Source organism: Xiphophorus hellerii, chromosome 6 (assembly GCF_003331165.1).
Source record: "Xiphophorus hellerii strain 12219 chromosome 6, Xiphophorus_hellerii-4.1, whole genome shotgun sequence".
Taxonomy (NCBI): Eukaryota; Metazoa; Chordata; class Actinopteri; order Cyprinodontiformes; family Poeciliidae; genus Xiphophorus; species Xiphophorus hellerii.
The window spans coordinates 24269802-24297690 of record NC_045677.1 but is presented as its reverse complement, the minus strand read 5'-3'; the positions used below and the strand labels follow the sequence as shown (position 1 = coordinate 24297690).

Below are 27889 nucleotides of genomic sequence, written 5' to 3'. Positions count from 1 at the left end.
TCCCGCTGACAGATTCGCTTCCTTATAAACACAGTTTGGTGCGCCAGTGTCATTTCGAAACTGAAATCAATACGCGCATCGATACGGGGTTTTGTCTATGGGCTTGACGCATGCGCCGACGGTGTTATGCCGAGAAGTGCATGTGTGATGGATTGAAATGTGGATATTTCAGAGGCTGGCTAGTCTGATTTGGCTGAAGCAGTGGTCAAATTCAACCAGCAGGGGGAGTCTAGCGCTTGCGCTAGCTATAGTGAAGAGCACCGGAACTTCCTCCTTAGTTAATAATAACCGTTGGAGCAGAAGCACCGTGTCCAGCTCTTTTATTAAAACACTCCCCTTCTTCAGGTATGAGTATATATATATATATATACACACCTGTATATTGTAAATGAGTTTATTGACTTTCAGAAAGCTGTGAGTTCTTTTGGCACTCCGAATGTTAAATTCTGTTGTTAGCGCTGTTGCTAACATACTCCCGTTAAATGTAGTTAATAATAACCGTTGGAGCAGAAGCACCGTGTCCAGCTCTTTTATTAAAACACTCCCCTTCTTCAGGGCATTTACACATGCCCTGTCGCGGGAGCGCGCATCGCTCTAAACTCTCGCATATTGATGAGAAAACGGACTGAAATATGACCGAAGAGGACATTTTTGAAGATATTCGTAACATTTTTGAAGATATTCGTAACATTTTGAAGATATTCGTAACGTTTTATGGCTTAACCATGTAAGCCATAAAACGGTGGGTTTTATTTCGCAGATTAATTGAAATAAATACGGTTTTTATAGCTTTATTGAAACATATGAGTCGAACGTTTTTCAGTGAGTGTCTGATGAAAATGTTCTCCGCAGATGGTTTGAAATTCCCCGATTTTTCTTTTAACACAATAATGGCTTAAAGCATTACAAAACAGAAGCCCGTTATGTAGAACATTTTATATCATCCTTTACTGTCTAGTCTCTTTATGTAGGGGGATGCATTTTAATTTCTGAGCCTGCCAATATTTGTATCGCCTGTCTATTGTCCTGTTGATATGAAACTTACAGAAGTAGCTCAGAGAACAAGTGTCATTATGTAGAAAAAGTTATTTCACTCTTAACTCTTTATTTCTCCATTTTAGCAGGGGATGCATTTTTGGCAAAGCCTATTATTACCCTGCTGATATCTGCATGCCCTCTCTATTTTCCTCAAATATTATCCTATTGATATGAAACTTATACCAGCAATTCATAGAACAAGTGTGATTATGTAGAAAAAGTTATTCCACTCTTAACTCTTTATTTCTCCATTTTAGCAGGGGATGTGTTTTTGGCAAAGCCTATTATTACCCTGCTGATATCTGCATGCCCTCTCTATTTTCCTCAAATATTATCCTATTGATATGAAACTTATACCAGCAATTCATAGAACAAGTGTGATTATGTAGAAAAAGTTATTCCACTCTTAACTCTTTATTTCTCCATTTTAGCAGGGGATGTGTTTTTTGGCAAGGCCTATCATTAGCCTGCCAAAATTTGCATGCCCCCCTCCACTGAGTGGCCAGACATCTCAGTCTGCTTTGCTTCTTTCATGGTCAGAACAAAGAAGTCAGAGTCCATGTTGGCGTTTGTAGAGGTTTATTCCTCTTCATAGTCAAGCTAAGCATAGCATGATTCTGCTGAACTCGTTTGGGATTGTCCTCCTGGAAATGTCCTGGAGGAACAACTTGATGTTTTAGGAGGAGAATAGATAATGTTAATAACACAAAGTTAGTTAAAACCCTCCAAAGTATCTGGGTATGTTTTCCTAGAAATGTTGGGTTTTTCTCTGGAACCCAACGTTCAGTGAAGCCACCTCTTCCAGAATCGTCTTCACGCTGATTGGAAAATGTTTAACACATTTTGATTTGGATGTTTACAGTTAAAGTTCCTGGAAAAGTTTCTTATTTTGATTTTACTAGTTTAAGTGAAATATTTACTGCAGGGCTCTGTAGTGAATTCAATAATAAAACAACTTTTTTCTTCAATCATTTTGTAATGAGCTGAAAAAAGTGCTCTGAACGTTGAAGCTGCTGTTTGGTCAAATCTGCTCTGTAAGTGAAAAATGGTTGTCGTAGAATCAGACGGTATTAAAAAACATTGCTCCTCCCATAGCCAGCAGACGACCGCTCGACCTGATAAGCCCATCTTACCACTCATCTGCATTTCTTTCTTTTGGGAGCTTTCATATCGACTCATCCAAGCAACTTGGAGTTTCCGTTGTTTCTCTTGGTTAATGATGTTCTTTTATTTGTTTGGATTCACTGGAGGTGAGTTTTGTTATTAGTTCTGCTGATGCTGAGATTTTTGGTGCGTTACTTGGTGCATGTTATAGAGGAACTCATAGCTGAAGCAGCCGTATGTTGTAGTTGTTAACTATTGTTCTTGAGACTGCATGTCAGTTTAAACGCATCAGAGAAATGTTAAGTATTAATAATTGTTGCTGCTGTTATTTTCAAACAACTTGATTTCAAGTTTAAGTTCGTCAATGGTTGTTTTTTAATTATTTAATAACACTAGATGCATTTTAAGGGTTTATTTGAGCTTAAAACTTAAAAAAGCAATTTCCTTTTTTAACATAGTATTTATCTGAGATTCTTTTGTTGCTTTATTTGCAAATACTTAATGCAAACACTCATGAAAAACATCAGAATAAATAAAATGGTCTGTATTAAAACATGTATTCTTTCAAATGGAGATGTAAATATACTGCAAATGCAAAATTGTATTTAATTAAAAACTGTAAGTTGACTTAAATCAGTTTTCATCAAATTGCTATCAACACTCACTTTCAGTAAGTTACTTTGCAAGTCAAGATGTCTTTGGTATTTAGTTTACAGCTAAACTAAATGTGTCAAGTTATTTTAGGTTTGCAATATTTAAACTGCATACTTAAAATTAACTTCATATGTTGCAATAATTGATTCTGTTCAGTCAAATTTTATTTGTATAACACATTTCAGCAGCAAGGAATTTCAAAGTGCTTCACATCATAATAAACACAAAAACACAAAGTCGTGCAGCACAGAATCAACAATCAAAACATTACATTAAGTCAAGTGTCATCTTTAAATTCGTAATTGATTATGTTTCAAATACAATTCTAAACAGGTGGGTTTTTAGTTGAGATTTAAAGGAAGTCAGTGTTTTGGCTGTTTTACAGTTTTCTGGAAGTTTGTTCCAGATTTGTGGTGCATAGAAGCTGAATGCTGCTTCTCCTCATTTGGTTCTGGTTCTGGGGATGCAGAGCAGAACCAGAACCAGAAGACCTGAGAGCTCTGGAAGGTTGATACAACAACAGCAGTGTAGTGTATTGTTCTCTGAGCTACAGGGACTTTAAAACTGGTGTTATGTGCTCTATCTTCCTGGTTTTAGTGAGAACGCGAGCAGCAGCATTCTGGATCAGCTGCAGCTGTTTGATTGATTTGTTGGACAGACCTGTGAAGACGCTGTTGCAATAATCAATACGACTGAAGATGAACTCATGGATGAGTTTCTCTAGATTTTGCTGAGACTTTAGTCCTTTAATCCTGGAAATGTTCTTCAGGTGATAGAAGGCCGACTTTGTAACTGTCTTTATGTGGCTCTGGAGGTTCAGGTCAGAGTCCATCACTACTCCCAGGTTTCAGGCCTGATCTCTAGGTTTTAGTTGTAATAACTGAAGCTGTGCATTGACTCTAGATCTATAACTCTAGATCGTTCCTTTTTAGGTCCAAAAATAATAACTTCAGTTTTGTTTCTGTTCAGCTGGAGAAAGTTTTGGCATCTTTCTCTAAGCATCTGTTCAGTGATTGGATGGGGTCAAAGGTCACCTGGTGACATCAGAATGTAGAGCCAGGGGCGCCGTGTAGGGGGGAAAGTTATGACAATTCGAAGGACAATGTTTTATTTATTTTTGTTCATAGAAGTTTTAAAAAAGGGGCCCTGTCAATAACAAAATTAATTATATTGTTTTTAGCAGTAAAAATGAAATGTTACCACTCCCTGACCAAAAAGCTCACATTTGCCCTGAACCCCCCTGGATCTGCATGGACTGATTCTTTCCTGCTTGGAGAATTTCAGCAGCAGACAGTACAAAACAAGAACAAGAGTGGATGTTACTATGCTGCCAAGAAAAATAATAACTCACGTCCTGGACTCCTGACTCATCTCCTTCTAATTCAGAGGTCTCAAACTCCAGTCCTCGAGGTCAGCAGTTCTTACATGTGCCACTGGTACAAACCACAGGAATGAAATGACTTAATGACCTCCTCCTTGTGTAGATCAGTTTTCCAGAGCCTTAACGATCTAATTATTCTGTTCAGGTGGTGCAGCAGAGGCACATTTAAAAGTTGCAGGACTGCGGCCCTCGAGGACTGGAGTTTGAGACCCCTGTTCTAAGTGAAATTAAAGCTGCAGTATGTAACTTTTATGAAACTTTTTTTTTTACATATTTGTTAAAACTGTCATTATGTTGTGACAGTATGGCATGAGAAATATCCATCCATCCATCCATCCATCCATCCATCCATCCATCCGTCCATTTTCTTCCACTTATCCGGGGTCGGGTCGGGTCGGGTCGCGGGGGTAGCAGCTTCAGAAGGGAGGCCCGGACTTCCCTCTCCCCAGCCTCGTGTTCCAGCTCCTCTGGGGCGAGAAATAATCTGTGAAAAAATCTATTTCCTCTTCCTTCTCCCAGTACTATCTGGAAACAACCAGTCAGAGACGGGAGAGTTTTAGTGCTGTCAATCACAATCTTGTGTGGCTGCTCATCCCTATGCTGCAGCTAGCATAGCCTGTTGTAAATGCTCAGTCTAGTTAGCATAGCTACCAATGACGCCAGATAAACGGTTTTCCTGTAATGATAAGTTGTTTTTTCACCATTAGCACATTTAGCAGTGAGAGAATGAGGTTGATTGACAGCGCTAAGACCCTCCTACTGGTTCTGATTGGTTGTTTTGGTTGGAACGTTGCATTAATTTAGCCAGCAATAGTAGTTCAGGTGGAGCAGATTGATTGTTTTCACAGATTATCTGTCTCATAACAAACTGGTGGTGACATGGTGACAGCTTTAACAAATATGGAGAAAACATATTTTTTATTAAAGTTATATACTGCAGCTTGAATAAAATGCAACTACACCGCATTTTTTGAGAAGTCTGGATTGCTTTATGTGTATTTTGCATGTTGCCTATGACTGTTACTCGTGGGGAAAGACATTTCAGTAATCTAAAACTAATAGAAATAATTTAAGCAACCTATTTGCATACTGTATGTGGACTGTTGCATGTAAAATTCATGAACAGTAAATATTGTGCTAGTATCTGTATTGGACCAAAGAAAGCAAGGCCGTTGCAAGCCTTTAAAATTGTGACGCTTTTGATAGGTCAGATAAACTCAAAAAATTGTAACAGCAGCTGTGAGAGGGGGCCCAATTTAATTTTTTGTCTGGGGGCCCAAGATTCCTGGCAGTGCCCCTGTGTAGAGCTGTGTGTCATCTGCATAGTTATGGTAGCTAATCTTATTTCCTGTTATAACCTGAGCTAGTGGGAGCATATAAATATTGAATAAGAGGGGTCCTAGGATTGAACCTTGGGGTAACCCACATGTGACCTTTGACCTCTTTGATGAGAAGTTTCCAATTGAAACAAAGAAATCCCCGTTCTTTATGTAAGATTAAAGGCAGTTGAGCACCGGCCCGGAGAGTCCGAATGACCAAAATAAAACACAGGAAATATTAAGGCCAGCTAAATTGTGGCGGGAGCTAAAATGACCCCTGAACGCTGCGGACCGACGCTGAACGTCACCGTTGCCTAGAGACGGACACTATGCAGCCGCGGCGAGCTGCTATCAACCCGCTTCTTTTTAAAACGTCCTCGACCCGATTCAGTGTCCTTAGTACAAAAAACGCTTTTAAAAATACAGACGTGAGTGAAAAGACGCGCATTATAAGCTGAACAATTTCAGAGGATGGAAACTGTGTACATCGAAAGACAAAAAAAAAGTGTCCGTCGTGGCGCAGTGTGTTGCTGTGCTGTATGATAGACAGAATGGATCAGGAGAGGAACTGCAGACCCATCAGAACCTTAAGAACCAGAAATCAGCATCTCTTCATCCTCAATCATCTCCTGAGGCTGACATGGTACAGAACATTTAGTTATGATTGATTAAGTTTCTTATTGTGATTTTAGTTCACTATTGTGGTTTGATTCTTTGCTTAGGATGTTGAGTCTGGATGATATTTAATAAATAATAGCAATAGACAAAATAAGTGGCCATTTAAAGAACAAATCATACGAATAGATTAACAGTAAATACATAAATATTTCCTACATTACATTACTTTCTGTGTGTTTTATTCAGAAATGTTGATATATTTTATAAATTATTGTCCAGTGGTCATTTAATGTATTATTTCACTAATATTTTATTAATGTGGTTTACCAGTTTGGATAATCTGACTTCCTATCAATGAAGAAAAATCATGCTAAGACACCAATACCACCAGACCTGCAGGCCAGGGCTGGTTCTAGACGGGGGCTAAGAGGGGTTCTAAAGAAATTACACTAAATAAATGTCTTTTTTAAATATTCAGTGGTAGATATTTTTTCTTCACAATTTTCTTTTTAAGGTATTATTAAAAATATATTAAAATTATTTTTAATAAAAATTAATTTAATGAATTAAAAATTATGGTACTGCTCTTTGAATTGCAGTATGGAGATGGGATCAGACTTTCCATCTACTAAATCAGAGAAATACAACCTGAATCTCTGGAGACACAAGTGGCTCTTTGTTCACATTATTAAATGATGAAATATTGCTGTGTTTTTGTTTAATTCTTTTTTTAAGTGTGTCCATAAAAACACTGACTACACGGGCCCCTGTGGTAAATTTGGTCTAGAACCTCTAAAGAAAACAGTAAAGACCATTATATATATATTTTTTTAACCAGCTATAAGGGGGCAAACTTGTATCATCAGCACCTTTATTCAGATGACAATTTGCAATGCAAAATATTATGCTTAGTGAATTTTTTGCAATGGGCAATTTTAAATAGCAATGCAGTACTTAATTAATTTAGAATTATTTTTATATTTATGAATGAAATTGTGTACAGCATTGGCTTTCTTTATTTGAAGAGTATTTTGTAGTTCTGTGCAAAATCGGATATATGTGCAAAATATTTGGATAAATAATGTGTTAGTCTGATCCTGGTCCTTAGCCTTGTTAATGAGTCTTGTTGGTCTTTTTTGAAGTTATTAGTGACTGTTGTGTTGTTTTGTAATTAATTTCCCAAATCTTTCTGGAGTCACTTAAATAAGGTCAAACTAAAGAGCAGTGCAGGATGTTGGGATGTTTCTGTGTGAACAGGAAGGTGTTTGGTACTGAAACTATGACAGGCCCACTTCATGAACTGTGAACTGAAATAGTAAAACCCAACTCATCATGTCTACTTTTCCATAGATGGACATTCATTCTTGTTTAAAGAAAAAAGGCCAACAGCGACATAACGTTCAGATAAAAATAAGGATAATGAAATTTCTAAGTATGATTTTCAAATAAAGTTCAGGTTAATGACTCATTTTCACTAGTCATTAAACTGAACATCTACCTTGATAATAAACTGTTTTTTTAATCCTATGCATTTAGTGAAATGTTCTTCAAATGCCTCACCTTGGGCTGCCACCTTGTCGTGGAGGGGTTTGAGTGTCCCAATGATCCCAGGAGCTATGCTGTCTGGGGCTTCATGCCCCTGGTAGGGTCACCCAAGGCAGACAGGTCCTACGTGAGGGACCAGACAAAGCGCAGCCCGAAGACCCCAATGATGAACGGCACCATTGGACTTCGTGTTCTCTCGCCCGGACGCGGGTCACCGGGGCCCCACTCTGGAGCCAGGCCTGGAGGGGGGGCACGATGGCGAGCGCCTGGTGGCCGGGCTTTTACCCATGGAGCCCGGCCGGGCTCAGCCCGAAGAGGAAACATGGGTCCCCCCTCCCATGGGCCCACCACCCGTGAGAGGAGCCAAAGGGGTCGGGTGCATTGTGTGATGGGTGGCGGCCGATGGAGGGGACCCTGGCGGTCCGATCCTCGGTTGCAAAAGCTGGCTCTTGGGACGTGGAATGTCACCTCTCTGGTGGGGAAGGAGCCAGAGCTAGTGTGTGAGGTCGAGAGGTTCCGGCTAGAAATAGTCGGTCTCACCTCGACGCATGGCTCTGGTTCTGGAACCAGTCTCCTTGAAAGGGGCTGGACATACTTCCACTCTGGAGTTGCCCAAGGTGAGAGGCGTCGGGCAGGAGTGGGCATACTTGTTGCCCCCCATCTCGGCGCCTGTACGTTGGGGTTTACCCCGGTGAACGAGAGGGTAGCCTCCGCCATTGTTCTTCTGTGAACTTTTTGTTTAGTTCTGATTCCCATACCTTTTTAAGTCCTGTATTACAAGCGTTCTCAATCAGATAGTTATAAATATGGCTTACTCGTCTTGGGGAATCTTTCATTTTATTAGTGTATATCGGTGATTCCGTGGGTATGGTTCCCTCAGGATTCTTAATTTTGTGAGGCAGTCCCTGATTTGTAGGAACTTCCAGAAATCTTTGTGGTTTAGATTGTATAATTGTTGAAATGACAGTAAGGTATCATTTTGGAAGAAGCAGTTTATACTGTCAATCCCTTTTGTATGCCAGTTCCTCCAAAAGATCATTTTCCCCTCTATTTTTATTTTTGGGTTATTCCACACTGAGGCTGCAGGCAGGACTTTCTTAAAGAAATGTGTGGGTAGGACATCCAGACAGCAGAAACTTGAGCTTAATTGACTTATAATTTCTTCTGAGGTTTTATAACTAAGTAGTTGAAATTGGGTCATTTATCCTGCATTTATTTTGTTTGGGCACAGCATTGGTACTGGCTGAGGCAATTGGTTTATATGTGACGGTAGGTGTTGGAGCTATTTATTCTTTATTTCTTTATGCATTTGAATTTTGTTAGTTTATTTTTACATTTCTAGTTTTTGTATTATTTGCAGGTTAATAATTGTCAATTCTATTTATCTTTTGTTTTTATTATTTGTTCTTATTTATTTGTTTTCTAAAGACAGGAAGTGAGGTGGATCAATCCACTTTCTATAAGTGTAGGGGCCTGGTAAAGGACCAGCAGGCATTTGGGTTTGGGGCCTATGGTTTTTACCAGAGCACCAGTGCAACAGGGCACCAGAGACAGAAGTAGATAGGAGTAACAAAGGAAAATTTGAATGTTATAAGTGTTTTGCTGAAAAGGAAAATAAAAGCAACCAAGAAAATCAAGAAGTTTGGACATTAAACTTTTTGTGCCTGCGTGAAGAATCTGGACCCCAATACCTCATAGTGGCGGATGGAACTTTTTATTGGATGTTTGGTTTGACAAACAATCGCCACTACAGTAGGGATTAGACAGACGTTTTATTTGTCACAAAAATTTGTTCTAAGATGTTTAAGGTAAAAACATGGACTCCAAATCTGCATCTATGCAACCAGTTCATCAAGAATGAGGCTACTTTTGGAGAAGCAGAGCTCTTATTAGCTCATTTTTAGTGTTTACATTTGCATAAATGAAACTTACTGCGCCATGAGTGACTTGTATGCTCATTTTCATAACTATCCCATTGTGTATGAGTGTGTTTGTTTGACTGGAAAAAAATCCATTCTTTTTTTTTTTTTTTCGGTGGCCCTAATCCTCTTCCGTAGGAAAATGTCTCAACCTCTGTCCAAGCCCATGTCAAGACAGAACAGATCCTATTCTCCTTCACCTCAGTTAAAAGCCAAACCCAAGCATTGGTACTGCTGTAATTGTGGAGAAGATAGCATCTTTCCTCCTCCTGCCCAAATAAAACAAACCCAAGTCTTGTTGAGCAGAAAAAGAAACTGTTACCCCAAAAGCAGCAAGCATAGGATGCCAAAATCATTGAACTGTAGTGGGACAGACAGAAGATGTTTATGGGAATCCCAAAGAATGACGTCCTGTTGGCACAAAGAGCCAAGGTTACATAAACAGTCTTGTGAGATTACACTCGGAAAAGTGCTGATTTCTGCTTTGACTGCTCCCTGGTGGCCTCATGGTAAAAAACTCATTATTGGCCTTGTCATCTGCTAGTTGCTGTAGGCCATTGTAAGCGTCTGACTACAAGATTCATGTTCCAGTCATAGCCTGCTTATTTCATCTTCACTAAAGTTTCAAAGCAACCACGTAGGAAAATTTCCCTTGTGACACGTGTTAGGTATTTTCACACAAAAGACAAATTTTCCATGAATGATAAGCACTTAGTATTCATGGAAATATGGGATCTGGAAAGTGTGACGTCACACTGTCCAAACTAACAGTATGAGGAAAGTAAAATGTCAGGATCCCAGTTTGTTTTGATTATAGTTTCAATTTGTGTTAGTTTTTTATTCTGGTTAGCTCTGTCTAGTTCCTGTTTTTCTTAGTTCTGCTCAGTGTTTCCAGTTATGTTTGTTGTTCATAGTTAATATTCGGTCACTCTAGTTTGATTGTGTTGCTTTTGTCTGGTTATCTAGAGTTAAGTTTCGTTTCTACAGAAAGTTTCCGTATGAAACAAAAGGCTTTTGTGCAGAATCTTTGTGTCCGTAGATGTGTGTGCGTGCATGTATGGTGCGTGTCTGGAGTAAACGTCTCAACAACTCCCCCTTTTGGTCTCTAAGAGACCACACATCTTTGAAAGAGCATCACACATTTGGGGAGCAACACATCCTGAGGAAGACATTGCCCACTGTTCGGAAAACATCCCCCGGGCCCATTACGGTGCTTGTTGGTTTCATTTCATTGCATTCATCGGAAGTAAAAACGAACAGGGCGCCCCATTTGGCCCCAAAATGGCGGCGGGTTGACACCACAATGTTCCTCTTACAGGCTGAAAAGGAACAGAAAAATATTAAGTGAAAATAAAGGAAAACAAAATGAAAATTTAAACAAAATGGTGAATGTTAATGAATATTAGTAAAATGTGTGATTCGAAAATAATATGTGAATGTTAATAACCCTTTAATGAATAAAGTTAAATGAGTAAAACGAAGTGTGAGGAGTTGACGCCGGCATTATTATTTGTAATAAACTGTGAACAAACAATAAAGTGTAACTTTAATGCAGTGCAAGGTTAATACTAAGAATTGCGGTAAATTATAAAGTGAATACTACACAATGGAAGAAATGTTAGTTAATATGCAAGCTTCAGTAATCCAAAACTCAATGAGAATAAAAAACTTTCAATGTTAGGTATAATGCTGACAAATAAAATGTTAAACAAAGTAGTGTTAAGATCCCTTTGTTACTTGTGAGGTGAAATCTCTAAGGTCAAAATGTGAAAGTAGTTAATGGTCCTAAAGGGATGCGAACTTACCCACTGAAAAGAAATGTTTAGTGCACATAATATGAAAGAAGCACACTTGAAATATGCAAATCAATGTTTTAGGCAAAAAGTCATTTAAAACCCAATGTAATGATACTGGCAAAATGTTAAAAAGTCAGCAGGTTAAATTTATTTTTTATGAGCTCTAAAATGTTATTCGAAACAGTGTCTTCTGGCGTCATTTGCTGTCAAATTGGTTTCTACGTGTGTCGAGATGGCTCAATGTCATCCGGACACCCCCAGAAAGGATTACACTCTGGAAAGTTGCAGGTTCACGGTTGTTTTACGTTTCTGAGAAACCATCTGATAGGCAGGGGGCTTTCCATCACTGTCGCTCCCTTTCTCTATAGATGCAGTTATGCACCTTACAGCCAAAGACCTCAGACAGGGAACACAGCAGCAACCGCAGGTGATCAGGAGTGCCAGGAAAGTTGCCACAGAAAGGAGCAAAGAGATGATGATTTCTTTATATTTTCTAAACAGGTCAGTGAACCACTTATCCAAGGGGTTCGAAACTCCAGAGTGCTCATGCATCGTTTTACTAAGGACCCTAAGTCCTGGGTGTTGGGTGAACCCAATTTCAGACAATGAAGGATTTGATGAAAATATAAAAACAAAAACTTACTACAAATACACAGGGAGGAAACCAGCAAGGAGACACAAGGAAATATGGGTCGAGCAAAAAAAGAGGCAAAAAGATTGGCAGAGGAATTACTGAATAGGTGGAATAATAGACGAGGTGATAGTCAGTGGAGGGAGACAGAGGAAACTCTAATAAATCTAACTTTAGTTAGTGCCGAGCATCGGATGACCACTGGGAGTATGGAGTGAAAATAGTGTCAAAAAGATTTGTGTGTGCATAAAATGATTTGTGCATGCGTAACAGGATTTGTGCGTGTGTAAAAAGATTTGTGTGTGCGTACCAGGTGATTTGTGTGTACTTTTCCAACATGTATTTTATTTTTAAGGTTTACAAATCCTGTTACGCACGCACAAATCATTTTACGCACGCAGAAATCATTTTACGCACACACAAATCTTTTTGACACTATTTTCACTCCATATGGGAGGACCTTTAGTGACGTAACACATCAGCAGACCAGGAGGCGGATCTTAGGATATAAGCAATGTGTCTTCCGTGTTTGAGCAGATGCTGTATAATTTCGGTTATATTCACTCCACAACAAATTAGCCTGTGAGGGTAAGCGTCTCTCTTTTCTAGCACTAAAAAAGAATAAAAAAAGTAAACTCTGATTATTCTGTGTTGGCTGATTTCCTGTTCGTGTGCTCACACGTTTTGGGTCTGTCGAGTTTAAATCACAACACTACTTTTTCCTTTTACTTGAGTAAAAATATGTTGAAGTAGTTTTACTCTTACTTTAGTACGTTTGTCTTCTCTGTCCTCTTCTGCTCATGTACTATAAAAGAAATATTTGGGGAATAAATTATTTGATAACTTTCAGAACAGTTCTGTTGTCTATCCTCTGCTGCAGGGATAAACTTTCTAACAGCTACAACATTAACCAAAGAAACTCGCTACAACTTGAGGTTTTCTGTGCTTTAGTTTATTGAAATGTTATATTTATATGGGTTCTGTTTATTTGTTTCTGTTCAGACCCAAACCTCCTGGACTATGGGATTCCTCTCCATCTTGGTCCCACTGTGGGTTACTTTGAACTGGACCTGATCCGTGAACCTGGTCGTTACATGATCCGTGGAGATGAGCTGGGTGAGCTCAGGTTTACCTCGTCTCTGTGGTGTTTTACTTCTTTTCTCCATATGCAGAATTAAATCATGATTAAAGAATAAATAAATCTATTTCTGTCTTGATGCACACTGAGCTGTGAATGCTGAGCTAGTTGAGTTTTTCTTGTCCCAATAAAATATTTACTTTGGGTTTTGTTGATTTCTGTTTCATTCAGGCATCAGCCTTCAGGAATTTGGGATTGTTCTCCGTTTCTGTTCCGCTGCTGGAAACATTGGATTGGATCTGATCCATGGATCTGTTCGTATCTGGGTCCAAGGTTTCCTGTCAGGTGAGTTCAGAGCAGAAAACCTGGTTGGGGAACGTTGACACCTGAAATCTTTATGCTGAAACCTGTCTGTGCTCTACAGTTCTCCCATTGCTGGATGGAAACAACACTGGGCCTCATTGGACCTTCTGTCTTCAGAATAATTAGAAAACTGGACAACCTGCTGCAAGAGGTAATAAATAATATTTTAGTGTTTCAAATATTTACAGCAGGTGGTACTGTGATTATTTTGAGGGGTGTTTATTTATATATATAAAAATAGACTAAATTTAACTGACAATTGAACTGAAGGTAAAGTTTACACCAAAAGTGCAAAATATCAGATTAAACATTGAACTGTTTGCTAAAAAACTGGCCTGCAACAGAAATCAGTCAGCTACCAAACACTGTTTTGTAAACACATAGTGCGTATTTTTTATTTTTTATTGCTGATATAAGAGGATGGAAGATCGCTAGACATTAAAAATTAGGTTTCCTTCCTGAAAAGACAAGTGTAGGTTTTCTGGTAAATCACATTCTAATAGAAAATATAGTGAAGATTTACCTGACAGCTATGATCATTTTTATTTAATCAGATAAATGCACCAATAAGGCAACTCAGAAAAACTATATAAAGCTTCTCGTAATTAATCTTCTATATGGGTCAATATCCATTGTAAAGTCGAACCACTTTGGGGGTTTTCCCCTCCCTGAAGGCTACAGTCATCATGCAGAGTGTTGTAATCTGTCCTGTACTTGAATAGCTTTGCAACACATTAAGAACTAAAGGAATTTCAAACATGAAAACCAAGTCGTTGTTTTTTTGTCTACGTTTGTCTAAGATCGACACTTTTATTGGGGTTTTGCATCAAACAAATACAACATGTGAAAACAGTAAAAATACAATTTATTCTAAAATCACGTTATAGTTCTGATTCTCACTCCCAGCTGCTACATTTCATTCATTAAACTTTTTCTTCAGTTTAATCCCGTTTAAAAGTTGTTTTCTTTGTGAGCCTTAATTTACCACCACCAAATAAAGGGAGATGTATTCACAAATTCTGAATTATTGTATGATGATTGTAAATATTGTTACATATTACAGAATTATAATGTTCTGTTAGAAGTCTAATTTCTTTCAATAAATTGAAACTTGTTTTCTTTTTCAGGTTGTTTTAAAGACCTTCTGCATCAACAACGTCTCATCTCAGCTCCTTTAATGCCAAACTAATTAGTTTTATGGGGAAAAAGTAAAAATTACCGTTTTTTAGGGACAAAATGATTTGTTAGGCAAATTTTGTGACCAAATAGATTTTTTTGTTTGTGCAAATCAGAGAATATTATTTTTTAAATACACTTTAATGTTCAAAATCCCTATGGAGTCATGTGTCAAATAATATAAAAATGTTTACATCTTCAAATGCCATAAAGTGCCTTGATGTTATTAATATGTTGCTGTAAAAGTTCATCAGGATGAAAAAAGTGTTTCTTGTTAATTGTAACAATGTTGATGTTTAGGCCATTCATTTTCTTAAAACATGCCCTTTGCAGTATGTGACGGTGCGGTGAGAGGTTGGAGAAGGAGTTAGCAATGGTGGTTAGCCACTCTAACCCAAAACAGCAGGACGCACTGTTGAAGTTTTCCACACTGTCACTTTATTTTCACTTCGTCCATGTAAAGCCAGGTCTCCACGGTACTAACATTTCAGTCTCATACATGAGAAAAGAAACGATAATTCACCGCTCTGCACCTCATCATCACCGATGATCTCCTCTACACCACATGGAAGACGAGTTCTTACTCTGTACAATAGTACAACAAAAGAAAAAGGGAATAGGCGCCCCCTTGTGGTGATACCTACTCATGTCTAGGAACCAAGCAGTATAATGACTGTTACAAGTATGGATGCTAGAAATGAATTTATTGTTGTACTGTATTGTTATTATTGCTTTAGCATGGCTAGAGACTGACACTGTAATCTGTACTCTGCAGGACGTCCTATACTTGAATAGCTTTGCAGCACATTACAAAATAAATGCATTTCAAACATAAAAACCAAGTTGTTGTTTGTTTTAATTATGTGCAGAAACACAGAGAAAAGATATTATTACAGGACATCTCTTGAACTATTTTGTTTCTAAAAATGGTTTCATTATTATTATTTTTGTTTACATATTTGTGAAAACTGTCACCATGTCGCAACATGTGACATTGATTATCTGTCTCTGTCTGAAAAAATGAACCTCCCTGAGCTCCATCTGCAGAAATGCTCCTCTCCTTAATAAAGCAACCAATCAGAGCCAGGAGAAATGTGTTTCCGCTGAACCGCTGTCAATACCAGAGCTGTCAAACGCTCTACTATGCAACTGCTAAATCTGCTAGCGGTGGAGAAACTACCTACCAACAGGGAAGCTGTTTATCCTCCATAATCGGTGGCTATGCTAACAACCGGTAGCATTCACAACAAGCTATACCGTTTGTTATGTCTTATAACATACTGTCACGACTTAGTGACAGTTTCAACAATATGTTAAAAAAAAGTTATTTATTTTATTATAAAGGCTACATACAGAAACTTTACTGGGAGGAATTATATATTTTCTGTCAGTCTCACAAGGATCCAGTAGATGGCGATAACGCACCTTTTGAGTTGGTTGGCCAGCCACCATTAATTCCAAGAAGAAGACGAAAGGCATCCCGATAATGACACGAAGCTAATAGTGTCCAATGATGGTAAACGATGACTTTTTTTTAACGTTAACGTTGTTTTAGAATATAACAGTACAATATTAATGTGCTTGATTGTTATTTTGTCCGTGTCCTGTTTAAATCTTACCGTAAACCTGACCGTTTCTCTGTGAAAGCCGCTAGCATCAATATTAGCATTTAGCAGCTTGTCAACAAGAATCCTCCTCATATTTACATTCATTCGTTTTTCTACACTAAACAACGTCAATAAACGACTGAATAGAAGATCCTATGGTTTAGGTTGCTGTGTTTCGTGCTGCCGTGGCCTCTTTGCGGGTTGTTGAAGCCGTCTTGTTTTGTGTTTTTATGTCAGAGTGCTCAACTGAAAGATGTCATTATCAAACCTGACGCTCCCAGCTCTCTGCTGCTGGACAAACATGCAGACTACATCGCAGCCTACGGCTCCAAGAAGGATGACTATGTGAGTAAAGCCTCGTTTGCACCCAGATCACAACTGGATCTGGCTGTAAACAGAACCAGTTTACACCCAGTCACATTCAAATACGTTTAGATTCATTGTTTTTAAGTCTATTTTTCAACTTTCATGTCATCCAAGATCGGACAGGGATCATTAACTACCTGCTCTAGGCAAACTTTAAAAAGGTTTAAATTGTTACCCTAAGGATCTCCTAGCAGTGGTTTTTCATCCCCAGAACCAAACATGAAGCAGCATTCAGCTTCTATGCATCACAAACCTGGAACAAACTGCCAGAAAACTGAAAAACTGCTGAAATATTGAGTTCCTTTAAATCTAGGCTAAAACCCACCTGGTTAGAGTTGCTTTTGAACCATAATGAATGAAACATTTATCAACATTTTGATGTACATTGATTAGATTTGGGTATTAACTAGTTACATTTACTCAATTACATTTACTTGAGTAATTTTTTGGAAAAGATGCACTTTTAGGAATATTTTTACTGCGCTGCACTCTTAACTTTTACTTGAGTAATTTTATTATGAAGTATTTCTACTCTTACCTGAGTAAAATTTCTGGATTTTCTGCCCACTGAATGAAAAACAAACATGTTTTAACCAAAAATTCACCAGACACACACCTGTAGTTTTTGTTAAAGTTTTATAAGTTTTTTCATTGAAAGAAACTGAGCTATACAATGAACATGATTGACTGATTAGTTCAAAATGGTGAAAAAAACAACAGCCTCTTATTGGAAGTCATATGATATAACCACATATCAGATCAAACCCTGGTCTTCTGATATTTTAAAGACGTTTCATTTGAACTAGCTCTGTGTTGAACTAACCAGGAGTACACGCTGTCAGAGTACCTGAGGATGAGCGGCGTCTACTGGGGGCTGACGGTGATGGACCTGATGGACCAGCTGCAGCGGATGAACCGCCAGGAGATCATCGATTTCATCAAAGCCTGTCAGCACGAGTGTGGAGGCATCAGCGCCAGCATCGGACACGACCCTCACCTGCTCTACACCCTCAGCGCCGTCCAGGTGAATCCTAATGGACTTTCGCTGCATCCTAAACTTTAATCGTATTTGTTGATCTGTTTGGATCTAATGTGACAATTTTTCCATTTCGTTGTAACACAGAGCTGTTTGATCAGGTTTTTCTTGTGGTTTAGACCGGAGGTGTTCAAAGTTTGAACACCTTGAAAACCACCTTGAAAATGGTTTTATTTGGCCCCTGATCACAAGTCAAGAATGGTAAAAATTTGGCCAACAAAATAGAAAACAATTAATGACCCCAAGAATTTGGAAATGAGCTGTTTTTCTTTTAATAAGGCAGCAGTCTGAAGCCCTTTTTATGTTTTAGATCTTTATTGATTTACACATTTAATAAAAAAATGTTTGTTGTTGAGAAAGAAAAACAAAAAAATATCACAAACCAACTTGTGAATTTTTAATTTAGTGAATTTTGTGTCCTGCCAGTAAATGGACCAGTTTTGACCCTCTGGGTAAAAAGTTCGAACCCCTGGTTCAGACTGACTGTCTTCTGTCCGTCTCAGACTGACTGTCCTCGGTGTGTCTCAGACTGACTGTCTTCTGTCCGTCTCAGACTGACTGTACTCTGTCCGTCTCAGACTGACTGTCCTCGGTGTGTCTCAGACTGACTGTCTTCTGTCCGTCTCAGACTGACTGTACTCTGTCCGTCTCAGACTGACTGTCGTCTGTCCGTCTCAGACTGACTGTCCTCTGTGTGTCTCAGACTGACTGTCGTCTGTGTGTCTCAGACTGACTGTCTTCTGTCCGTCTTAGACTGACTGTCCTCTGTCCGTCTCAGACTGACTGTCCTCTGTGTGTCTCAGACTTACTGTCTCAGACTGACTGTCCTGTGTCCGTCTCAGACTGACTGTCCTGTGTCCGTCTCAGACTGACTGTCCTGTGTCCGTCTCAGACTGACTGTCCTCTGTGTGTCTCAGACTGACTGTCGTCTGTGTGTCTCAGACTGACTGTCTTCTGTCCGTCTTAGACTGACTGTCCTCTGTCCGTCTCAGACTGACTGTCCTCTGTGTGTCTCAGACTTACTGTCTCAGACTGACTGTCCTGTGTCCGTCTCAGACTGACTGTCCTGTGTCCGTCTCAGACTGACTGTCCTGTGTCCGTCTCAGACTGACTGTCCTCTGTGTGTCTCAGACTGACTGTCCTGTGTCCGTCTCAGACTGACTGTCCTCTGTGTGTCTCAGACTGACTGTCGTCTGTGTGTCTCAGACTGACTGTCCTCTGTCCGTCTCAGACTGACTGTCCTGTGTCCGTCTCAGACTGACTGTCCTCTGTGTGTCTCAGACTGACTGTCCTCTGTCCGTCTCAGATTTTGTGCCTGTATGACAGTTTGGACGCCATCGATGTGGACAAAGTGGTGGAATACGTTAAGGGGCTTCAGCAGGAGGACGGCTCGTTTGCAGGAGACAAATGGGGTAACAAATCTTTAATCTAAGTTATTATTCAGATCGTGATCAGTTTGTATTTTAGTCTTTATAAATTGTAATATAATGTAATTATAAATGTTGCTTTAGAAACTTGAATGATTAAACTGCTGGATTTCCTCCAATTGTTTTGTCTGATTGCTTTGTAGTTGTTGTTTTTTTCAAATAAATATGTTTTTATGTGATGTTTTTATGATTGCTTTTTGGTTTAAAAATGTTCACATATTTTTTTGTATTTTGTGGGGAGAAATAAGCAAAAAATAATAACTTAAAAGCTGTAGACTTTAAAGTTTGAACTAAAAAAATTAAGTAATTAAGATATCAAAGTTTTCATTACATGAATGTTAGTTTTAACTTTAGTTTTCTGTCTTTTCAGGAGAAATCGACACACGGTTTTCTTTCTGTGCTGTTGCTACGCTGGCATTGCTGGTATGTTTGGTTTTATTTCCCTACAAGTTTGTTAAAGATAAAACTTCATAATCATGTCAAAAACTGCAGCCAACATATAATAGCTGTGTCGTAAAGTTATGTATTTCTGTATTTATTAAAATAATCTCAGTTTGTCAGGCAGTTCTGTTTTATTTTTAAAGAAATAAATATTTAAAAACTAAACAGTTAAATGTTTCTAGAAATGAAGTACAGGAAAAGTATTCCTTCTTGTTTCGCTCCTTTCTGGTCAAACTTAAATGTTTTCTGATGATTAATGGAAACCTGAATAAATTTAGATTTGTAATTTTCTTTCTCAATCTATGCAAAAACAACCTTGAAAACTAATTTTATTAATTGTCCATATTGTTTGTTTTTACCATCTGTGTAAACAAATTAATCTTTACAAAAGGAAGAAATGCTCTCCATCAGATTTAGCTAATGCTACTTTCCATTTGTATTTCCAGCAAAATGCATCCAAATGTGTCTATTCACACCAAACGTTGTTTCTAATTAAATCACAATCATTTACACACTTCAGTCTACATTCTGTCTAACATGGTGGTGGCAGAATGATGCTCTGGGCTTGTTTAGCTGCTTCAATGGAACCGTGACGTTTAATCCACCTCTGGGTCCTTGAAAAGAAAAATATTCAAATGTTTTGAAGTTGCCTAGTCAAAGGCTAGACTTACTCAGGTTACCTTTGACATTTAAATTTGTTCAGAAAATGTTAAGTGTGACAAAAGAAGAAGCAGAAACGTTATAAATTTGTAGTTTTACATGATAGCTGAACATGAGCATGCTAGTTAGCGTTAGCTTGTCCTGATCCGTCTCTGTTTTCCTCCGTCCTCGCTCAGGGAAAGATGGACACCATAAACGTTGACAAAGCTGTGGAGTTCGTCTTGTCTTGCATGAATTTCGACGGAGGTTTCGGCTGCAGGCCGGGCTCAGAGTCTCACGCTGGCCAGGTGAGTTCACACCTGGACGTTTTTAAAACTTTACTCTTTATAAACAAAACCAAACAGGTTCTTTACGTCCTAATAAATGTCTTTAGAATAAAATGTAAACATTTGATTGAGAACTGCGAGGCGGTTGGTCGCAGAATGAATCCATTAAGCCGTGTTCGTCCGTCAGATTTACTGCTGCACCGGTTTCCTGTCGCTCACCGGTCAGCTGCACCAGCTCAACGCCGACCTACTGGGCTGGTGGCTCTGCGAGAGGCAGCTGCCGTCCGGAGGCCTCAACGGGCGACCCGAGAAGGTTTGTGCACTTCACATGAAGTTTCTCTGCTCGTTAGATTCATAAGGCAAGAAAGCTGCATTGAAATGTGGCTGAACACATTTAAATGAGGGGATTATTGCAGATTTGTTGTTGTTCTTTAATGTTTATTAAGGTTTTTGAGTTTGCATCCAGGATTAGTCAGATACCTTGCATCAAATTAAAAGAAAATGTAGAAATTAGTTTTTTTTATTAAAAACAAAGTCAATATAACTGTCAAACTATCAGTATTGTCTGATATCTTCCCTTTTTTCTAATCTCAGGTAAGATATGTTAATTTGTAAGTAAAGTTTATTATTTAAGATGCTAATCAGTTTCTTCCAGTTTTAAAAATAATACATTGTTGCCATGGTTACACTTCATAAGTGCCTGAAAGTAAAAAAGTAAGAACAGAAATGCTCCCAGCTGCAAAGTGTCCGATACTAGTGGGAATTATTGTCCAAACCCTAAAAAATTAACAAGAATTTATAAACAGAACAAATGAGATGTAACCAAGTAGATTTACTCCAACAAGCTGCTAAATTCTAGATTTATAAATTTATACTTCAACATCTCTTACTTACAGTAAATTCCCAGTTCACATTAGTAAAAAAAAAAAAAAAGGTTAAAAATGAACAAATTTAAAAATATTTTTCCCTCCTTAAGGACTAAAAACAGAGCGACTGAAGAACCTGATTTCTCTTTATGGTCTTTTTTTCTGCATCAATCAAGAGGAGTGTTGATATAAAGTGATATTTCCTGTAACAAAGGATCAGTTCAGATGTTTGATTTGAGCCTGAGATCACAGCTGGATGCTCAGAGTCGCAGACAAACCTCCGTCTCTCTCAGCTTCCAGATGTTTGCTACTCCTGGTGGGTCCTGGCGTCTCTGAAAATCATCGGCAGGATTCACTGGATCGACAAAGCCAAGCTGCAGCGCTTCATTCTGGCCTGCCAGGACGAGGAGACGGGAGGATTCGCTGACCGACCGGGAGACATGGTGAGAAAAGAAACGCCGTGACTTCCTGCTGATTATCTTCCTTCTTAATGCCGCACTTTTTGCAAGTATTGCCCCCTTTAAAGGTTTCTTCTTTATTTTTACTTTGTTGTCACATAAAATAACCTGAATAAACACAAAATGCAGTTTTTCAGTTGAAAAAAGTTAAACTAACTTCGGCTGTGTGAGAACAAGATTTATGTCGCCCATTAAATCATGAATAAACTGCAACTAGCCACCAGAATTAGATCAGTTTTACTGAATACTTGGGCTGCGACTAGTGATTATTTTAATATTTGAATATTCTATCAATTATTCTGACGATTAATTGATTAATCGTCAGAATAATTGATTAATCGGATAACGACATTGACATATTTTGAAGATTTTTTTATTTAGCCACTTAAATCTTTTTATGCAATATTAGAAATATATTAAAATGCAAATAAACAAATAATTAAATTAATTTTAAATAAGAAAATGATATTTTATTGTCTAAAATTCAATAACATAGCATTCATTTAGTGTTTGCTTGATTATTCGTAGAAAAGTATAGTACAAATACAGTTTAGGGCTGATCTGCTGGTCATGTGATCCATCTCTACACTCAGAACTGGTCCTAAACTTTTCCACATGATGTTAATCACAACCTGTTGATAGATTGTGCAGCCATTTTGGGTTTGGATAGATTCTTTTTCCCCTCCAAAAAACTGCATTTTATGTTTCCTCAAACCATCAAAATTGGTTGAAACTTTTAAAACAGTGACAAAAATATAAGACATTGTTGATAGGCAATATTCCAGGATTTCATTATGCACCAGTTTGACCTCTTGACCCCTCCTCTGCAGGTGGATCCGTTCCACACTCTGTTCGGTGTGGCGGGCCTCTCGCTTCTCGGCGACGAGGCGATCAAGCCGGTGAATCCCGTCCTGTGTATGCCTGAGGACGTCCTGCAGAGGGTCGGCCTGCAGCCCGACCTCCTCAGCTAGCGCCCCTTAGCTAACACATCATCATCATCATCATCATGACGAACTAAAACGCTGCTCCGCTCCTCACACCGGCCCCCAGTCTGAGTTATAACCACTACAGCTGCACCCTGGATGCAGTTAGAGGATCGCTCCTCTGCTTTTCATCAATCTGTGTTTGGAAGAACCATCAGAAAATGACATTCCTTCGTTTCTCAAGTTGTTTTTAGGAGAAAAACCTGGAAATTTTACACTTTTCCTCACCTACAACCACAAACTTCACTGTAGTTTATTGGGATTTTTGTGATGGATCCACTGGAAGTACTCCATAGTTGTGAAGTAGAAGGAAAATGTTACATTTTTACAAATAAACAAATTAAAAATATACAAAGTTGATGTATTCATCTTTTTGTCAGCCTGGAGGTTATTTATGGATGCACTAAATGATGCTATTTTTAGGTTTTTATTTGTGAAAAATATTTTAAAGTTTCACAATTATATCTTACTTTGTATCACAAAACACACAAAATCTCAATAAAATGCTTTGTAGTTTTTGGCTGAAATGTAAAAATATGGTGAACATATTTTGAGGGGCTTCTGATTGGCTGCAACGATTATTTTAGTTATCGATTAATCGATTGTTCTGGTGATTAATCGGATATTAAAACTGCCACATTCTGCAGAATTTTTATTTAAGTGTTTTATAATGCTTATAATTGTTATAAATCATTATTGATCATGATTAATCACTAGTAATTGTTTATTTAAATGATAGATTAATCACAATTAATTGATTTTTTTCAATAACAATCGATCACTTCAATAATCGATCAATCGTTTCAGCCCTATTTTCTGCCTTCATCAGCCCCAAACCAAAAAGGTTTTCCAATTTTATTGTAAAAGAACTCAAGTTTTTTACAGGAAAAGGAAAAATGTCAGAAAATTCAGTTTGTTGTGCTCAGTCAGTAATGAAACGGTGACGGCCTATTTAAAGTAAGAGCGCGTTTGTGGCTCTCCAGCACTTGCAGCCCGCTGCGATAATGGTCCACTCAGCTGGAGAGGAGCCACAGGAGTCGCTGCAAACTGGTTTATGTCTCCATCACACCAACGTGAGCGAAGCTGCTTAAACGGGGGGAGTTTTCATTTCTTCTGTAAATGTTGTGTTTAATATTCCAACTATTTATTGAAATCTGTCGCTCTGCAGGAAATATTTACTCAACCCTGAACAGATTCTCCAGTTTCGCTCCACATCCCTAAATCTCCTCGTCTCTTACTGTCAGAAAATAACCGGTTAGTGTGTTTTGTTATAAAGCTTTATGAACGTATATCAGTGTTTTAATGTTTGAATCCAAACTAAAAATTATGATTTGCTAAATTAACACAGTTACTATAGAAATAGTTTGTTTACAAGAAGGGTTTCTATGTTTTAACTAATTAAAATCAGATAATTAAGAAGATATTTTTGTTTCTCACTCCTTCATTTGATGCCTTTAAAATATATTTAAGTTTACAGAATATTTTAGAACAGCTTATAAAGTCTGCACTGATTTCTGACTAATGTCAAACTATTTCCATTCTTTTTATTTTTAATCTTTGTTTTTATTCAAAAAAAAGAATAAAAACCCCTGATTGAATTGAAACAATTCAAATTGTCACTTAATAAAATGTACAATTAGAAGGATTTTTATTGTGCAGTTTTTGAAATTGAATCATTTCATTTAATTTTTAGTTCCTTGATATTTTTTTTTACTTTTAAAGTCGATTTTGATTGGTTGATCCTGAGTAAATAATTACAGTTACACTTTATTAAGCATTTAATCATTTTGTCATGATGACAAAATGATGATTTTGTCACGATGATTTAAACATCATGACAAAATGATGATTTTGTCATGTGACAAACAAACTAAAACTTAAGCAAACTAAAAACTGTTTGCTGTTTTAGTTTGTAGCAAACTAAAACAGCAAACAGCAAACAGTTTGTAGCAAACTACAAACTAAAACATGTAGTTTTATTCTCTGGAAGGAGAATAATAAAATAAAGAAAAAAAATCGGTTTTTATTTGCTTGCAACGTTTTGGCAGAAAATTAACTCCATGAATCAGATAATTGAAATTTTGAGTGTGGAAAAGAAACCCTCCATCTTCAGATACTTCATATTAAAGGTTCTAGCTGCTGATTACCACTAGATGGCAGCATCACCCTTTTAAACAGACTTTTGGTTAATTTAATATGCGTAACCATTAAATTTATTGTTTGTCTCATAGCACAAAAATATCACATTTTGACCTAAAATACGGAATGAAACATGTATGTTGTTGGAATAATGAGCTTAATCTGTTTAATACAGTAATGTTTTTAAAATTCTAGCATATTAACAAAAAAATTAATATTATTAATATTAAATTAATATATAATATTTGGTATTATTGAGCGACAGAGTGAAGCTGCTTCTGCACTGAAAAAACACAAAATCTTTTTTATTTTTGTTCTATTTTCTACTGCAAATTTCTTATGTTTGAAATAAGACAAAACTAACTTACAAGTAACTTTTCAGCAAGATATAACAGCTAACTCCTTAATATAGATGTAAAAGTTCTAGTTATACTGGCCAATACATAACATTTATAACAATATATTTTTTCCATGTTATAAGTGAAATAATCGGCTTTTGGAACTGGAACTTTTTCATCAATATTAAGGAATAATTTACTCAAACTTATATCTTTGCTGAAATGTTGCCTGTAAGTCAGTTTTATCTTATTTCAAATGTATTACAATATTTGAACTACACTGAAAAAAGAAAACAGGTGATCCTTTGTTACAATTAATCAAATTAAGTTAATCCGAGTAAAAATACTAAGTGTCTTAAATAAGTTTGACAAACTTAATTTGATTAAATCTAAAAAATTAGCTCAATTTTTAAAAGTTTGAGCTCTGTTGTCTTTTTTCAGTGTAGAAACTAAACCAAAAATACTTTTTGAATTTTTTTTGTAGTGTTTATATGCAGATTTTTTTCCTCTGTAGTGATTTGGCAGGAAGTCATCATGGCTGCATCTCCATCTGCTGGCGTGTGATTTGTGACTCGTGTCTCGGCTGCCACGAGGAATCGGTGTGGCAGGCTGTGGTGTGGATGCATCGCCTCCTCCGTGGCTCTCGGGGGCCTCCTGGGGCCCCGCGGACTGGCAGCTCAGTGATCTGCTGCGCGGCGTGCATCACCGTCCCTGTGGGGCTGGAACGGCATGATGGAGGAGTTTCTGTTCGGCTCTCGGTGGCAGCCTGTCAGAGGGATCCCAGTCATGCTCTGGGAGAGTTTCTGCATTCTGCTGCCCAGATCCCAAAACCAAACACTGGACGGGAAACTTTTTAAATTATATAGAATATTTATTTATTATATTCTTGTTTAAGATTTCTAATGTTAAACAATAAATTATAAATGAAAGTGCAGTCTATGGGTTTTGGGTAACAAATTAATATTACGTATTTTAAAGACAAAAAGCTAGTACTTGGTTCAAACAAGCATACAGAAAAGGATGGGGGCCACTGGAAAAAGAAACAGAAAAAGAATCCAGACTTTTTCTTCCCAAGAAGATTAAAATCAAAATTCTGAGAAAAAAGTAAAAATTCTGAGAAAAAGGTCAGAATTCTGAAATTAATGTTAAACGTGAGGGAAAAAAAATCAGAATTTTGAGAAAAAAATTGAAAATTCTGTGATTGTCAAAATTTTGAGCAAAACAGTCAGAATGTTGAGATTAAAGTCCGAATTCTTTGAAAAAAGTCGAAATTCTGACGATAATCTCAGAATTTTGAGATTGCCAAAATTTTGAGATTAATGTCAAAATGTTCAGGAAAACCATCAGAATTTTGAGATTAAAGTCAAAATGTTCAGGAAAACCATCAGAATTGTGAGATTAAAGTCCAAATTCTTTGAAAACAAGTCAAAATTTTGAGAAAAGTCAGAATTGTGAGATTAATGTCGGAGTCTTTGAGAAAAAAAATTTAATTCTGAGATTAAAATCAGAATTCAAGACTCTTCAATATATTAAATAATATTTTAAAATAATTTTGTTAGATGTATCTAAGTGTTTTGTTTATAATTTTGCTTGATTCCTGTAACGTGTCTTTAAGTTTTTAGAAAAGCGTAAACATGATCCAAAGCTATTTTCGTCAATAAATTAGACTCTCATAAAGCAAGTCGCTGAGCTACTTGGGGTCTGTTTGGATAACAAACTGTCTTGGTTTTGCCCTTATTTCGGTTGATTAAGCCTGCAGTAAGAACTTTAATTATTTCTGAGCTTCAATATCGTCAGACAATGAGCAAAGGGAAAAATAAAAAACAAACTGAAATTGAAACAGAAAAAAGCAGCTCAATAAGCATTGAATCCTTCTTTCAGGACAAGTATAAATACCATTAATTCACATCTTATAGTTTATTATATGTTTATCAACATTTTGTATTGACCATAATTAATTTTTTTTTAATGCTAAATCTGCCATATATTTCAATCATTTTAATGATTTCTATTGTATGATGTGTGTTTTTAAAAGAAGAGTAGCTGGGTGTAAAGCCAGCAGCAATAAACGATTATTTATTATTTAATCTATTTATGCAGAAAAGGGTCTGGCAGTCTGGAAATGCCACTGCTGCTGGTTTTATGCGTCGGTTTTTATTTCACAGCTCGGTCTGAGTAATTAGAGGGAGGTCATTCTTTCCTCCACCTGTTTCCTCCTCGTGATGGAGATGAGGACGGCCCCCTGCAGTGCAGCCGAGATACGAGAGTGACACTTTCCCAGGAACAACTTCTAACAGCTTTCGAACAACTTTCTCCTCCATGGGCTGCCACCTTATCGTGGTGGAGGGGTTTGAGTGTCCCAATGATCCTAGGAGCTATGCTGTCTGGGGCTTCATGCCCCTGGTAGGGTCACCCAAGGCAGACAGGTCCTAGGTGAGAGACCAGACAAAGAGCAGCCCAAAGACCCCAATGATGAAGGAAAACTTTGGACTTGGTGTTCCCTCGCCCGGACGCGGGTCACCGGGGCCCCACTCTGGAGCCAGGCCTGGAGGGGGGGCACGATGGCGAGCGTCTGGTGGCCGGGCTTTTACCCATGGAGCCCGGCCGGGCTCAGCCCGAAGAGGAAACATGGGCCCCCCCTCCCATGGGCCCACCACCCGTGGGAGGGGCCAAAGGGGTC

At 37.8% G+C, this 27889-nt stretch overlaps 1 protein-coding gene and 1 long non-coding RNA gene across 4 annotated transcripts; both read left to right on the top strand.

The window, feature by feature from the left end:
- Positions 1-164: 164 nt before the first annotated feature.
- On the top strand, positions 165-15461 carry LOC116722014 (uncharacterized). 2 transcript variants are annotated; one of them, XR_004339699.1, is made up of 5 exons: positions 165-345; positions 13008-13121; positions 13315-13428; positions 13508-13597; positions 14574-15461. It is a non-coding gene; the product is annotated as an uncharacterized LOC116722014 (long non-coding RNA). The 2 variants fall into 2 exon arrangements; XR_004339700.1 differs by lacking the exon at positions 165-345 and adding an exon at positions 12194-12593.
- A 564-nt stretch (positions 15462-16025) lies between these two features.
- rabggtb (Rab geranylgeranyltransferase subunit beta) lies at positions 16026-26335 on the top strand. 2 transcript variants are annotated; one of them, XR_004339694.1, is made up of 10 exons: positions 16026-16138; positions 16467-16574; positions 17422-17619; positions 18938-19043; positions 19429-19481; positions 20336-20446; positions 20613-20738; positions 21585-21734; positions 22580-23986; positions 25724-26335. XR_004339694.1 is itself a non-coding variant. In XM_032566056.1 (9 exons), the coding sequence occupies exons 1-9, from the start codon at positions 16133-16135 to the stop codon at positions 22718-22720; spliced, it is 999 nt and encodes a 332-aa protein (XP_032421947.1). In that variant the 5' UTR covers positions 16026-16132; the 3' UTR covers positions 22721-24155. The 2 variants fall into 2 exon arrangements, 1 of the variants encoding a protein (XP_032421947.1); XM_032566056.1 differs by lacking the exon at positions 25724-26335 and having other exon boundaries at positions 22580-24155.
- The last annotated feature ends 1554 nt before the right edge of the window (positions 26336-27889 follow it).